The sequence below is a fragment of the Thamnophis sirtalis genome, unplaced genomic scaffold (assembly GCF_051295495.1).
Source record: "Thamnophis sirtalis isolate CommonGarterSnake01/CBP01778 unplaced genomic scaffold, rThaSir2_p1.2 scaffold_3, whole genome shotgun sequence".
Taxonomy (NCBI): domain Eukaryota; kingdom Metazoa; phylum Chordata; class Lepidosauria; order Squamata; family Natricidae; genus Thamnophis; species Thamnophis sirtalis.
Genome location: NW_028261383.1, coordinates 174984154 through 174999859, shown reverse-complemented (window position 1 = coordinate 174999859; position 15706 = coordinate 174984154). Strand labels below are relative to the sequence as shown.

The 15706-nt window shown below is 42.2% G+C and overlaps 1 protein-coding gene across 1 annotated transcript in view; it reads right to left on the bottom strand.

Moving 5' to 3' along the window:
- The window catches only part of TRIP10 (thyroid hormone receptor interactor 10), a 99116-nt gene extending 90942 nt beyond the window's left edge, over positions 1-8174 (bottom strand). Inside the window, exon 1 of the mRNA XM_087711042.1 lies at positions 7927-8174. Within this exon, the coding sequence (XP_087567168.1) occupies positions 7927-7950 (24 nt within the window). The 5' untranslated portion in view covers positions 7951-8174. The remainder of the gene's footprint in view (positions 1-7926) is intronic.
- Between the last annotated feature and the right edge of the window lie 7532 nt (positions 8175-15706).

Sequence of the window (15706 nt, the reverse complement as noted above, 5' to 3'; positions counted from 1 at the left end):
CTTCAGCTGACTGCTCTCTGCAGTTCGGCGGTTCAAATCTCACCGGCTCAAGGTTGACTCAGCCTTCCATCCTTCCGAGGTGGGTAAAATGAGGACCCGGATTGTTGGGGGCAATATGCTGACTCTGTAAACCACTTAGAGAGGGCTAAAAGCCCTATGAAGCGCTATATAAGTCTAACTGCTATTGCTATTGTGCCCTTTAATTGCAAATTGTTAACTATAGTTATCATGACGACAATACCCAAAAGACAAGTGAAAATGTAAACAAATAATTTGAGCCAAATCTTTGAATAGGCTCTTGCACTTTCAATTGCAAATCTCATGATTTGTGCCCACTGTGGAAATTCTTCTGGATGCTGATTTTTACGCATAGTCTGATGAAAAAGATTGCTACTCTTGATTAAAGAGGTTTGTTTTTTTTAAAATTCCAAAAGCACATTAACAGGCCTCCCAATAAAGCAAAAGAACCTGAATATTTATGGAAGTAAATGTAACACTTAATGGGTATAACATACATCCCCCTTCAGTGCCTTTTTGGGTTACTGCAGAAGCTATTAGCCATAGAAACCTGCTAAGGAACAGCTGTTTGTAACCGTATCCTCCAAACTAATTGAAAGATAAAAAAAAAAATTTCCTCCCAGTCCTGAACATAACACACCCAAAATCAATGAAAGGAGAAACACAAGAGTGTAATGGAGATGGAGTATTGATAAAGAAATATGATTATGGCAAGCAGAAGCTCTCTAGCGGGCATAGAGCCAAGGTGGCGCAGTGGTTAAATGCAGCACTGCAGGCTACTGCTAGATCAGCAGGTCAGCGGTTCAAATCCCACCGGCTCAGGGTTGACTCAGCCTTCCATCCTTCCGAGGTGGGTAAAATGAGGACCCAGATTGTTGGGGGCAATATGCTGACTCTGTAAACCGCTTAGAGAGGGCTGAAAGGCCTATGAAGCGGTATATAAGTCTACTGCTATTGCTATTGCTATTGCTATTTGTCATTCACGATTACAACAGTAATGAAGCTGAAGCAATAATTCAATCTTTTTATATATAAGGCTTCGCATCCAATATATTTGTTTTTTTTAAAAAAATCTGATTTCAGTCCACTACCTTCCTGGGAAAATGCTAAATCATAATAACCCATTAATCTGTACCTTTTAATTCAGAAAGAAAGCTTGTGGGGGGGGGACCCCCCCCCAAAAAACCCCCCCACAATCTGCATCCATGTCACTGGGCACAAAAAGGGAACATTACCAGGAAGTTAGGTGCTTTTACTCTTTCTCTCTCTTCCTCCCTCCTCTTCTTCTTTTTCTCTCCCTTCCTCCCACCTCTCCTTACCTCTTTCTTCTTCCCTTACCTCTCCTCCACACTTCTTCTTCCTCTCCTACTATCTCGCCTTCTCTTTCTCTCTCTTCCACCCTCCATTCCTTTCCTTTCCTTCGTCCCTCCATTCTCTACTTCCTTCCTCCCTCCTTTCCTTCCTTCTTCCCTTCCTTTCTTTTTCTATTGTTATAGGTGTCTCTTTCAAATCCCAGTTTTATGTTTTCTTGGGGATGTATTTCCACAAGCCCATTTTTGTTTCACATCATTTCCCTTTTTTTTCTCTAGCATTCTACAGTCTATATGCCAGCTTTCGTCCTGATTTGATTTTCACCAATCATGACCCCCTTGTTTTACTCATAACTATTATTTTTGAGTGTTGTTCTATTCTTTTATTGCTTTTTATCTATACCAATTATCCCATATCTGGTAGAATTCTGATTCTTCCTTTCTCTGTATTTCTTTCGTTAATTTATCCATTTCGGCACAGTCCATAATTTTTCTTATTATTTCATCTTCATTTGGGTTAGATTGTTTTTCCACTTCTGGGCAAAAGCGATCCTTGCTGCTGTTAAGTATATGTAGTATTAGATATTGTATTTCTTTTTTTGTATTTCACCGACATAATTCCTAATAGAAAAACTTCAGGTTTCCAATCTAATTTTAACCCTTGTTATTGCCTCCAGCCAGAAATATCAGTTGTCAGCTTTACTAGTTTGAAAAATAGTGGAGTGGATTTTGATATAAATTTGATTTTGTTAAGAAGGAAATATGCCCCCTGCGTCCCTTGATGAAAGACAGCCCAATTCTATGTTTACTGAAGTAAAAGTTTTTTTTTCAAAATTTTCAATAAAAAAAGTTTGGAAAACCATTTGTGCAGAATGCTTGAGCAGGGGATTGGACCAGAAGACCTCCAAAGTCTTCCAACCCTGTTATTCTACATTCTAGTGCCAAAGTCACTATATAAAAAGAAAAGTTTCCATTTATTTCTATACCCATCACATGAATAAATATTACTCAATACAGAAAAAGGCAAAAAGACAGCATAACGATATATGTTGCCAAAACTGTTAGAAGGCTCTTCGAAACTTCAGATTTAATTATTTCACTGCAGATATAACACTTCACTTGGGTGACTATGAGAAACGCTCAAAAACCAACGTGTCTGATACTGAAATTGGGACATTTCGGATGAGAAGTGAAACGTGTTTTTTTTTTAAAAAGACAACAACAGCACTAAGAATCTTTTGGAAAAAGCACCTGGATAATTAATCTCCACAGACAAGTTAATGGATTGTCTTTCCTTCCTTTCCTTCATACATATAATTCAATGAATTGTTAAGGCAACTTTTGGCAACCTTTTGCCCCCCCCCCCCAAACTACAATAATGTATTGGTGATTTTTGGAGAATCAAAGGAGGTTTGAACTGCAATCATTATGCTGGAAGAAGATCAATGGTGCGAGACAATGCTGAAGACAACGCTCATGCAAACAGCACTAGCCAGGTCATAAACACCTAGATGTCACTTCCGATCACTTCACCAATATAAACCCAGCCTCTTTTAAGGCTCAGCATCAGGAGATTCAAGCCAGAAGCTTATAAATCTCCCCTAAAAGTCATTAGAAAATTCATCAGGCCACACACACACACACAGATATCAAGAGGAACAGCTTGAACAATAGGTTAAACAAATCTGCCATCCTTCTCCAAAGGGAAATTCCAATGCACCATGTGCAGAGGGCAGAACTGCAAGATTCACAGGCATGATTAAGTTAATGTTGATGCACAGGACAAATTTCCTCAGGTTTGCTGATTCTCCCTGCTGATGCATCCCTACTGCTTCCCTACACCCAGCAATCAACTCTCCCTTTCACTGTTGGAGCCTGGTTGGGGCACAACAGAAAAGTTATCAAGCAAACCAAACAACTATAGAATATACTGGACCGCAGGAAAGAATTAGCAAATACAGGAAGTTCTTGTTGTATTTTACAAATGCAGGTTAAAAGAAAAGACAAGAAAGAGAAAACAAGGTGGCGATACAGCAGGTGCTAGGGATGGTAAACAAAGCAATCCAAACTATACCTTATAACCTTTTAAACGGAATAACAATAGTATAAGAATGGCAAAGAAAAAGAATAACTATGTGAATGTATACCTAGAATTGTATGTAAGAGAATAAATGACAGTAAGAATATAAAGCACAATATGGGGGGGAGGCGGTTGAAATAGCCAGCCCCACGGTAACTATGAATGTTGTGTATTTTAAATTGTTGTTTTGTCTATTTGTCTATTTATCCCCTTCCCCTGTTATTGTAAGCCGCCCGGAGTCCTTCGGGAGTGGGCGGCATACAAGACCAATAAAATACAAAAAAATACAAATACAATATAGGCAAATAATATTTGGTTATAAGTAGCTAAGTATAAATAAATATAGAATTGCACATAAAAATGGATAACGAATAAGGGGACCATGAATGCAAGATAGGAATGTATAGAAGGGAAAACACTAACTGCAAAGAAACCGATTCGGAACTGCGGTATGATATATGATGGAACTTATTGTTCCTATGTTGTTTTAAGTCGTGTGTCTTTTTCTGTTGATGTGTTTATGTGTATAAAATAAAAATTTATATTTCAAAAAAACAAAAACAAATGCAGGTTAAAACAATTTAAATATGTATATGTATGAAACTCTCTCTCACTCTCTCTCTCTCTCTCTCTGTGATAGATAGATATAGATAGATAGATAGAGATAGATAGAGATAGATAGATAGATAGAGATAGATAGAGATAGATAGATAGATAGAGATAGATATAGATAGAGATAGATAGAGATAGATAGATAGATAGAGATAGATATAGATAGAGATAGATAGAGATAGATAGATAGATAGAGATAGATATAGATAGAGATAGATAGAGATAGATAGATAGATAGAGATAGATAGAGATAGATAGATAGATAGAGATAGATAGATATAGATAGATAGATAGATAGATAGATAGATAGAGATAGATAGATATAGATAGATAGATAGATAGATAGATAGAGATAGATAGATAGATAGATAGATAGAGATAGATAGTAGATAGATGATAGGTAGGTAGGTAGGTAGGTAGATGGTAGATAGATAGATAGATAGATAGATAGATAGAGATAGCTAGATATAGATAGCTAGATATAGATAGATAGAGATAGATAGGTAGATAGATATAGATAGATAGATAGAGATAGATAGATAGATAGATATAGATAGATATAGATAGATATAGATAGATATAGATATAGATAGATATAGATAGATAGATAGATAGATAGATAGATAGATAGAGACAGAGATAGATAGAGATAGATAGAGAGAGAGATAGATAGATATAGATAGATAGATAGATAGATAGAGATAGATAGAAAGAGATAGATAGAGATAGATAGATAGATAGATAGATAGATAGAGATAGATAGGTAGATAGATATAGATAGATAGATAGATAGATAGATAGATAGATAGATAGATAGATAGATAGATATAGATAGATATAGATAGATAGATAGAGACAGAGATAGATAGAGATAGATAGATAGAGATAGATATAGATAGATAGATAGAGATAGATAGATAGAAATAGATAGATAGAGAGAGAGAGATAGATAGATATAGATAGATATAGATAGATATAGATAGATATAGATAGATAGAGATAGATAGAGATAGATAGATAGATAGATAGAGAGAGAGAGAGAGAGAGTCATTCATAGTGTCATGTTGTTTTGAGCAGTGTTTTTCAACCTTTTTTGTGCAAAGGCACACTTTTTTCATGAAAAAAATCACGAGGCACACCACCAGTAGAAAATGTTAAAAAAATGTAACTCTGTGCCTATATTGACTATAGGCGGGTGTTTTTCCCACGGCACACCTTACACTATGTCACGGCACACTAGTGTGCCGCGGCACAGTGGTTGAGAAACACTGGTTTTGAGTATGAAATTTTCTTGCTGTTTCTCTTGCAGAGGGCAAACTTTCTCTGTGCCATTCCAATGTGCCAGGAATAGCTTGTGCTATTCTAGCAATGAGGCTAGAGTTAATCTCTGATTAGACCCAGCAACTTACAAAAGGCATCTTTAGGATCTTTTAGTAACAGAAAAACTAAAGCTGATGTTGAGGAGAAAGGCCTGTTCTAATGATATCAACCCCCAGAAACAATGAATGAAAAAGAAGTTTCCCCTAAGTTTCTAAGAAGAAGAAGAAGCAGTAATGCCCATTATCTATCAGCTATCTTCAACTGGTAGCCACCAACCACGTTGGATTACAGTTGGCACAATTCCCATTTATGGTAGGAATCTTAAAAGACAAGGCTCAACACCGTTGGTGGGCTTATATAATGAGAAATGCCAATATCATGTAGACCAGAAATGCGTCCAAAGTGTGCTGTGCCTTTTCAATTTCAACCATTGTCTCTCTTCTGTCTGTTAAACATACACATGAAAGAATCTTCCTTCTTTTTCAATTGCTTCCCTAAATCATCTTTCTAAGCAGAAGAGTAATATTTATCTTCTGCATGATACCAAATGCATTCTTCAAATTCTATGTCATTTGTGGAGTGGATGTGTTGGCTATTTTGAATTGACTGTGAAAGTCAACTTTCTACAAGTCAACATCCCCAAATTCTTTTCTTCAGTTCATGTTTATCTGAGGCGTAAATATCCTTTTTTTGTTTAATACACTGTTAAAAACTCTCCTTCCTCAGGCTGGATGGAAGTTTTTGTACCTGGGTTTTCTTTAGCCTAAGAATCAACGAGGCAGGCTTTCCTGACCAAACCCAATTGACAGCTGGTCTCGAAAGCCCAGGTTGTTAGACCTACATTAACCCAAATACATTTTAAATTAGAAATGGGCAAGCTATGTCTACAGCCTTTACTTTTCACAGACTTCTCCAACATTTATTGGAATTATTGTAAAGAAGTTCAGGATCACCAGCAGTAGACTATTATGGAGCAAGAATGTATTTATGGGGACAGATCTCCACCTTGGAGAAATCTGGGCCAGTCTAAACAAATAAAAACAATTTTAAGAAGTTAGCTACTCTTGTCCTTCACTCTTTTAATGTCAAATCCTCACTTTGCTCAGAAAGCACACACTATTGGTATTCTTTATGGTGAGTGGTTTTGAGTATGAGGAGCGCAGGTTCTATGCAAAGTATTAAACAATCATGCTACCCCATATCTACCCCAGATGCATGTCAGACTAACAGAAAGATCTCTAAGAGGCAGCTTTTATCCTGCCTTCCCCCCATGTGATGTTGCAGAAGCTGGCATATCCAACAGAGGTCCATCAAGTGATCCAGTCCCCTGCAGGGGCAATATATAAGGCAACTTTTTTCCAGACCAGACTGAGAACTGGGTTACTTGCTTTGGTGGCACAAACACAACAGCTTTGCATTTCCAAAATCAAAGAGTATGAAAGTACTTCCTCCTTTTCCAGGTGGTCTTGCTTACCTGGACCAAAAGACACAGTATGTACCTACCTATCTATCTATCTATCTATCTATCTATCTATCTATCTATCTATCTATCTATCTATCTATCTATCTATCTATCATCTATCTATCTATCTATCATCTATCTATCTATCTATCTATCTATCTATCATCTATCTATCTATCTACCATCTACCTACGTACCTACCTACCTACCTACCTACCTACCTACCTACCTACCTACCTACCTACCTATCATCCATCTATCATCTATCTCTCTCTCTCTCTCTCTCTCTCTCTCTCTCTCTCTCTCTCTCTCTCTATCTATCTATCTCTCTATCTATAGATCTACCTACCTACCTACCTACCTACCTACCTACCTACCTATCATCCATCTATCATCTATCTCTCTCTCTCTCTCTCTCTCTCTCTCTCTCTCTCTCTCTCTCTCTATCTATCTATCTCTCTATCTATAGATCTACCTACCTACCTACCTACCTACCTACCTACCTACCTATCATCTATCTATCTACCATCTACCTACCTACCTATCTACTACCTACCTACCTACCTACCTACCTACCTACCTACCTACCTAAACCTGCCCTGTAATTCTACAACACTGAACGAAGCAGGAGATTTTAAATCCATTTACTCACGAAGACGAACGACTCGCCCACGATTCCCATTCCAAAACCACGCTTTCCTTTTCTACGAGGCCGAGAAAGGAGCAAACAGACTAAGAGGAGCCAAAACAGACAAGGGCCCTTCCGGAACCAGGATTAGCGCCCCGGGGGGCGTCCCGGGATGAGCGTCTCTTTAAGGAGAGACGGTGGATGGAAGCAGGCGCTAACGGTGGGAAGGGGCTTCGCTGCGGGGCAGGGCGGGGGTGGAGGGGGGGGCAAGAGAACTCAAACTTTCCTTGGCGGAAAGGAGAAGGAGGTTCAATCTTTACGGAGGGGGTCTAGGAGACAAACCAGCCCAGCCCTGGGTGGGGGGGTGGGGGGGCGCGAAGAGGAAATGGAGACCCAGAAAGAAGCAAAAAGCGGGAGGGATAAACCAGGAAATCGCGAGCGGGGCAACTTCCAAGGAGGAGCGCCCGGGCGAGAGGGGTGTTGCGCGCTGGCTTACCCAGAGCTCCGTGCCCCAGTCCATGCTGGCTGCGCTCCCGTCGTCAGCCCTCGCTTCCTCTCGCAAGGCCCGCCCGAAGCCCAACTCGCCGCCGCCGCCGCTGCCGCCGTTGCCCCAACCGAGCCGAACTCCTCCGGCCGCCCAACCTCAGCGCGCAGCCCGCTCGGGACACTCCCTGCTCCGCCCCCGACCAGCCTTAAAGGCGCAGCCCGGGCGGGTTTCGCCTTGTTTTGCGCCAGGAACGGCTCGTCTCCGTCTCCGGGTCTCTTTTTCGCCTTCCTAGTTCATGGAGGCGCGCAAGACCGCCCAGCCCGCGTCCTTCTTCAACCCGCCCCGTCGGGATGCAGAAGGTCCGAGAGCGCCATCCGTTGAGATGCCGGCGTCGCTGCTGCTCGCTGGACGGCGCTCGGCAGCGCCCGAGTCTCCCCCGTTGACTCCTCCAAGGTGGAAACCCAGCGCGTGTCCCTCGAGCAGCACCGACTCAGCGGCCGCTTCCAAAGTCCCGGAGGCTCGGCGGCGGCTTTGCAAACCTCTTCCTTGCAAAGAGCTGCGGAGAAGCCCCCCCCGAAAGGCACGCTGGCTTGGGGCGTTTTGGGTTGATCCCGAGGAATCCTTCCCAGGGAAAAAACTCGACGAAGGTAGTTCAAGCCGGTGCCAAACACGATGACTTAGAAATCACCGGGATTCTGGGGTGGGGGGTGGGGGGCGAGGAAAGAGACGTTGTTTAGCAAAAAAAACAAGCCCCCCCCATTCCCCATGCAATGGGAGCGGATCTATCTATCTATCTATCTATCTATCTATCTATCTATCTATCTATCTATCTATCTATCTATCTATCTATCTATCTATCTATCTATCTATCTATCTATCTATCTGTATCATCTATCTATCTATCTATCTATCTATCTATCTATCTATCTATCTATCTATCTATCTATCTATCTACTATCTATCTCTATCTATCTATCTATCTATCTATCTATCATCTATCTATCTATCTACTATCTATCTCTATCTATCTATCTATCATCTATCTATCTATCTATCTATCTATCTATCATCTATCTATCTATCTATCTATCTATCTATCTAATATCTATCTCTATCTATCTATCTATCATCTATCTACTATCTCTATCTATCTATCATCTATCTATCTATCTATCTATCATCTATCTATCTATCTATCTATCTATCTATCTATCTAATATCTATCTCTATCTATCTATCTATCATCTATCTACTATCTCTATCTATCTATATATCTTCTATCTATCTATCTATCTATCTATCATCTATCTATCTATCTATCTATCTATCTATCTATCTATCTATCTATCTATCTATCTATCTATCATCTATCTATCTTTTTTTATCGCGAAGCGGATGTAAAAGGTGTTTTAAAGCAGCAGGAGCTGGGATCTCGTTTCTGGTCGCTTCCCGGGGAAGAGAAGTCGTGGGCAGAGGCCGAACACTTAACGCCCCGGGCAATTTTCCCCCCCAGATGCCCACATGCCTAACTGACTCACCTCAGAAAGCCTGGTTTGGAGTCCCCGCATTCCTCGTGGCTGCTGCACCCCTCCGGCTGGGGAGCCTTGCCAACAATTGCATCCCGCCAGCCGGATGTTTGGTGAAGGTGTAGACCCGTTTCTGCCTGATTAACAAAACAAAAAAAATCACCCCTCCTCCTTTTTTTTGCTGGAAAAAAGAGTCCTTTGCAACTAATAACAATCATCCACACGTGTTGATGAGTCTCGTTAAACAACATACAAGGAAATCAGGGGTGTTACTGGTGCCGCAAATAAAGCATGTGAATGTCTATTGAAGATGCGAGCAACAGTAGAGGAACGCGGCATTGATTGATTGATTGTTTGGATCAGGGGTGGGTTTCTCGCCCCGTTCCAACCGGTTCTGTTGGAATGGGGCTGGTGGCGTCCTCATGCACACGTGCGGTGCACGCATGCGTACTAGCGTCTGCGTGACGCTGTATGCATCGTGCGCATGCGTGGAAGCGCAGAACTCGTCAAAACCGGGTAAGGACCGCGGGCGGGCGGGCACGCCCTTCGCCGTTCCCGGAAGTTACTTACTTCCGGGTTCGGCGACCAACCGGTTCGCAGGGACCGCCGTGAACCGGTTGAAACCCACCCCTGGTTTGGATTGCTCTATGTCAAGGAGGTGAACAGGACTGGGGCTTTCAATGAACACGACTCAGAGGTGGGTTCCTACCAGTTTGCACCTATTTGGTAGAACCGGTTTGTCAAATCTACCGAACTGGTTAGAAGAGGTTCCACCAGTGGACCCGGAAAGCAGGCCACACCTACAGAAGAGGCTCTAAAAAATTTTGAAACCCACCACACACACACACACACACCTACCTACCTACCTACCTATCATCTATCTACTAACTATCTATCTATCTATCTATCTATCTATCTATCTATCTATCTATCATCTATCTATCTATCTAGACAGACACAGAGAGAGAGAGAGAGAGAAAGAAAGGAAGAAATAAATAAATAAATAAATAAAAAAGAGAAAAAGTGAGAGAGAGATGAAAGAAAAAAAGGAAAAAGGGACAGAGACAAAAGGAAGGAGAGGGAGAGAGAGAGAGAGAGAGAACACATGGCTGGCAAGCCACTCCCATCAGGTCACATGGCCGGCAAGCCACTCCCACAAAGGCCACACCCACAGTAGGTTCGAAAAAATTTTGAAACCCACCACTGCCACTCCTTCATAGTAATATCTCTCTGGCCACTCCCACTTCATTCTTATTCCTTTCCAACCGGATCATACCAAAAAAGTGCTCTGTGGTTAGGAGCAAACTGGCTTCCCTCTGTTGCCTACACCCAATACATACTTTTTTGGGGTGTGCATAGGGCGTAGTAAAACAAAGAGTTCCATTTCATTTGAAAGACTAATAAAGCACTGTCTGGAGTTATCACAGCACTGAAAAAGTGACGATTTTTTTTCCACAACTGCTGCAGCATCCCATGGCCTCATGATCAAAATTTGGCAACTGGCATGTATTAGTGGTGGGATACGACTGGTACGTCCCAGTAGGGGGCCAGTGCCTCTAGGTACCATTCCAGCACGGTGCTCCAGAGGGCCCACCCGCCCGCCCTCCTTACTTGTATTTGAGCTGATTGGGGCTTCCGCGCACGGAGCGTATGGTGCCTGCGTGATGCTCCGCTGCGCAGCTGGAGCGTTGTGGGTGGTAAGTACGCAGTTGCAACGGGATCCAGAACCCACCACTGATGTATATATAATGGTTGCAATGACTTAGGATCATGTGATTTATCTATTGTGACCTGTTAAGTAAAGCCAATGGGGAAGCCAGATTCACCTAACGTCTGTGGCAAGAAATGGGGCGGAATTCACGTAACAACTGTCTTTCTTAGCAATGGAAATGTTCAGCTCATTTGTGGTCATAGGTCGAGGATTAGCTGTATGATAAAAAGTATATATATAATGTTTTTTATTTGTGCCGATAAATAAATAAAGGGAGACTAGTATAGATCTATTTCAAGCTATTTAGCTCTCATCAGCTAGCCATACCCAGGTTTGAATCCTAGTAAGGGTATGGCTAGCTGATGAGAGCTAAATAGCTTGAAATAGATCTATACTAGTCTCCCTTTATTTATTTATCGGCACAAATAAAACATACATACATACATACACACACACACACACACACACACACATGTTATATTTGTGCTGATAAATAAATAAAGGGAGACTAGTATATATATATATGTATGTAAGTTCTATTCAATTTGAATAGAACTTATATATATATAAGTTCTATTCTAAACAAAGTGTACCCTTCATGAAATTTTTCACACACATATTAAGGTTGCTTTGCTCAGTTGTGTTGTTTTGTCAATTTTTCTGTGTTTATTGATTAACGATTGCTAAAGTTAATATGTAGCCCTGGGCCTTCTCTAGTGTTTTCCAGCTACCTGATATCACCAGGCTGTTTTAAAACAACTCCCAGCAGTCTCTCAGTCCTGCTAAATGTTGTGTGACTATTACATTGATGCACATTATCCACCCACGCCAGTATATTAGATTATGCTGCCACCTGTAGATCCTTGAGTTGTAATATTCCAGATGGTTCGGATAACAAGTTCCAGAGTTTCCAACCAGGTAACAGTTGTAGGCTTAAAATTTCTGAAGTTGTAAAGGCTGAGTTGGATTACAGTTATAAGCTAAACAAAAACTTCAAGGATTGTTGCACATTTCTAGTATGATTTACTACAGGTAGTCCTCAACTTATGACAGGTCTCTCAGTGACTGTTCGAAGTTATAATGCACCCCGAAAAAGATTGCCCATTGTAGACAACAGGTTTCACCTAATGACTGTAGCATTTGCTTAATGATTTCAGATTTGCTTAATGGCCATGATTCACTTAACAACCACTGCAAAAAAAAAGTCATAGAATTGAGTTGGTCATGATTACTCACTTGACTGGCACAATGTACAACCGTCATTCTGGGCTCAGTTACAGTTGTATGTTAAGGACTGACTGCACATTTATACTCAAGACAAAATAATTTAATTCAGTGGTGGGTTCCAGATCCCGTTCCAACCGGTATGGTTTGAACGGGCCCGGCGGCGTCCACATGGACACGTGCAGCATGCGCGCACACGCATCTTAGCATCTCCGCGATGCTCCAGCTGCTCAGCAGAGCATCGTGCAGGTGCTATATGCGCCATGCTTGTGCATGGAAGCCCCAAAGACTTAAAAGACCGGTAAGGAGCTCGGGTGGGCAGGCTCTGTTGAAGCACCATACCGGAACGGTATCCAGTGCTCCGGGCAGGCTCCGGTACGCCCGTACCAGGGCGTACCGTCTGCAACCCACCACTGATTTAACTCAACCATTCAGTAAAATTTAGAGAGAATCTTAAACAGGACATTGATCTTGGATGTCTCAGGATTAGCTTTTCCTCCAGTGCAGAAAGCTAACTTCTTAGCTGCGTTCATGTTAAATAATAAGAGTACAAAAACCACCCCCTGTGCTTTGTAAACTATGGTTAACCAAAAAAATAATTTACCAACTAGACATGAATGCAGTCAGTTTGTCAAGCATTTTCTAGGCAGCTGCACAAACGAACAACAATCTTTATAAAAGGGGGTTCAAGACAGAATGGAAATCAGATTGGCAAACTCCAATCGAAAGCCATTAATAGGGTGGCGTATTTGATAGTGTGCCTATCAAGCAAAAATCTGACTAGCTGGTTTTGAAAAACTAAGGAGTAATGTACCAATCGGTCTCCGGATACGCTTCAAAGTGCTAGTCATAACTTATAAAGCCCTTCATGGTATTGGACCTGGGTACTTGAGAGACCGCCTGCTGCCAATTACCTCCCAAAGACCCATTAGATCACACAGGGTCGGCCTCCTCTGAGTTCCGTCCACCAGCCAATGCCATCTGGCTACTACCCGGGGGAGGGCCTTCTCTGTGGCAGCTCCGGCCCTCTGGAACGAACTCCCCGTGGAGATTCGGACCCTCACCTCTCTCCAGGCCTTCCGGAAAGCCGTCAAAACCTGGCTGTGCCGGCAGGCCTGGGGTTGACGAGTTCCCCTCCCATCTCGACCTGTGTGGCTGTGTGATTCTTGGCTATTTTAATCACTTGTATTGTGTTCTATGTTCCCTTTCCCCCCTTAAGTTGTTCGCCGCCCTGAGTCCCTCCCGGAAAAGGGCGGCATACAAATAAAATAAATCTAAATCTAATCTAAATGTAAGATACTTGATTTTATGCACTTCTGTGTGTTGTGACCGTGAGGCCCAAGAGGAAAGGAAGGCAGCATCTGATCGTTGCCATCCACTTAGCACCGCCCAGGGAGTAGATATAATAATAATGTAGCTACAGCATTGATATTTATCAAAAGTTGTCATAAAAACCAGAGTCTTAAGAAATGATAGGATGTGCCTCGGGAAGTGTTGCCTTCCAAAGCACATCTTATCACATCCCAAAACAATAACACAAATGTTGTTTTGCTTCAGAACCACGAGCTTAGCTATGTACAAGTGCAATGACTTGTACATAGTACAAGTAATTTCACTTAACGGTAACTCACCGAGAAAATCTAGAAAGGAGTTGTTGTGTTGTTGAAGTACATCCGTTTCAGGCTCATAATAAGAGACTTCGTTGAGGAATCCTTTTTTGGGTTACAAGACACACAGCAAATATACAGCTTAGAATTCAAAGACCGGAATGGGATGTCAGCCTCTGCTTTGCTGCTGCTTCGGCTGCCATTGAAACGGGGAGGGGGGGCATGGTATTTGGGAGGGGTTTACTAATTGTGCTGGAGGAAGATTCTGGAGTTCTGCTGCCTATCGGACTGCGCATGCGGAGGAGGTTCCCGCCAAGGCCAAACGGCACCGACATTCCATCTCGGTGATGCCTTTCGAAGTTATCTCACACCTGACACTTGGGAGAATTATGATTGGACTGTAACTGGGATGCCAAGGGGTGGGGAATGGTTTATTCTATATATCATTTGCTTTCGCGCCTAAATAATCAGTCTTCGCTTTGCTACGCTTCTGATCATTTATAATTAGTAAAAGTACACTTGATTTCTATCAATGGAGTCTCGTGGTCTTCTTTCCTAATTACTCAATGAAGAGGTGCTGACATGGCCTTTTGACATAAAGGCTACTACAAGGCTCTTGTGAAGCGAATTAATAGGGGAAGTGCTGGCGCTCAGCCACCCAGGTTCCTTCCTGTTACTGGTGTTCAGCATTTTGGGTTTTATTTATGTCAGCATTTGGATTTCGATTTGGATTTATTTGACTTGTATGCCATCCTATTCCTGAAGGGACTCAGGGCGGCTGAACAAAAGCCAAGGGGAAGGGAACAAATACAAAAAAGACAAAAAACAAGACAACAAGACAACAATTTAAAATCACAACAGGCACAACCAATTCGAGTAGGGGTAGAACTCAACAGCCCCAGGCCTGCTGGGACAGCCAGGTCTTAACGGCTATACGGAAAGCCTGAAGGGTGGCGAAGGTCCGAATCTCCATGGGGAGATTGTTCCAGAGGGTCGGAGCAGCCACAGAGAAGGCTCTCCTCCGGGTGGTCGACAGCCGGCATTGGCCGGTAGATGGAATTCGGAGGAGGCCTAATCTGTGGCATCTAATGGGTCTATGGGAGGTGATTGGCAGAAGGCGGTCTCTCAAGTACCCAGGTCCAATACCATGTAGGGCTTTATAAGTGACGACTAGCGCCTTGAAGCGTATCCGGAGACCAATAGGCAGCCAATGCAGCTCGCGGAGGATAGGTGTAACGTGGGTGTACCGAGGCGCACCCACAATCGCTCGCATGGCTGCATTCTGGACAAGCTGAAGTCTCCGAATGCTCTTCAAGGGCTGCCCCATGTAGAGCGTTATTAGCATGTCCAGGATAAAATAGCCTTACATGGCAAGTCACTGGGCTTCTTTTAGCTTTATTTGAGGTATAGGGATAGCCCATATTTTGTCTAGTTTTGTTGCATGTCATTGTTGAGGATAATTTTCCTAGGTGAGCTGTACCTTTTCTCTTTTTCCTGCAAGCTTGATTTGGGCCAACTATTGTATGTTTCAGTATGAATTACATAATATGGGTGTGAAATTAATGCACTAGAACATTCTCTGCTGCATAGTAAACTTATAGTGTCCTTTACATAAACAACTATTTAACCATCAATGCTCATAATAGAGTGTTGTGACTCAGCAGAAGTCTTCTGTGAGTCTTTTCGGGATGCAAGATTAACAATGCAGCTGGGGCTCGTTA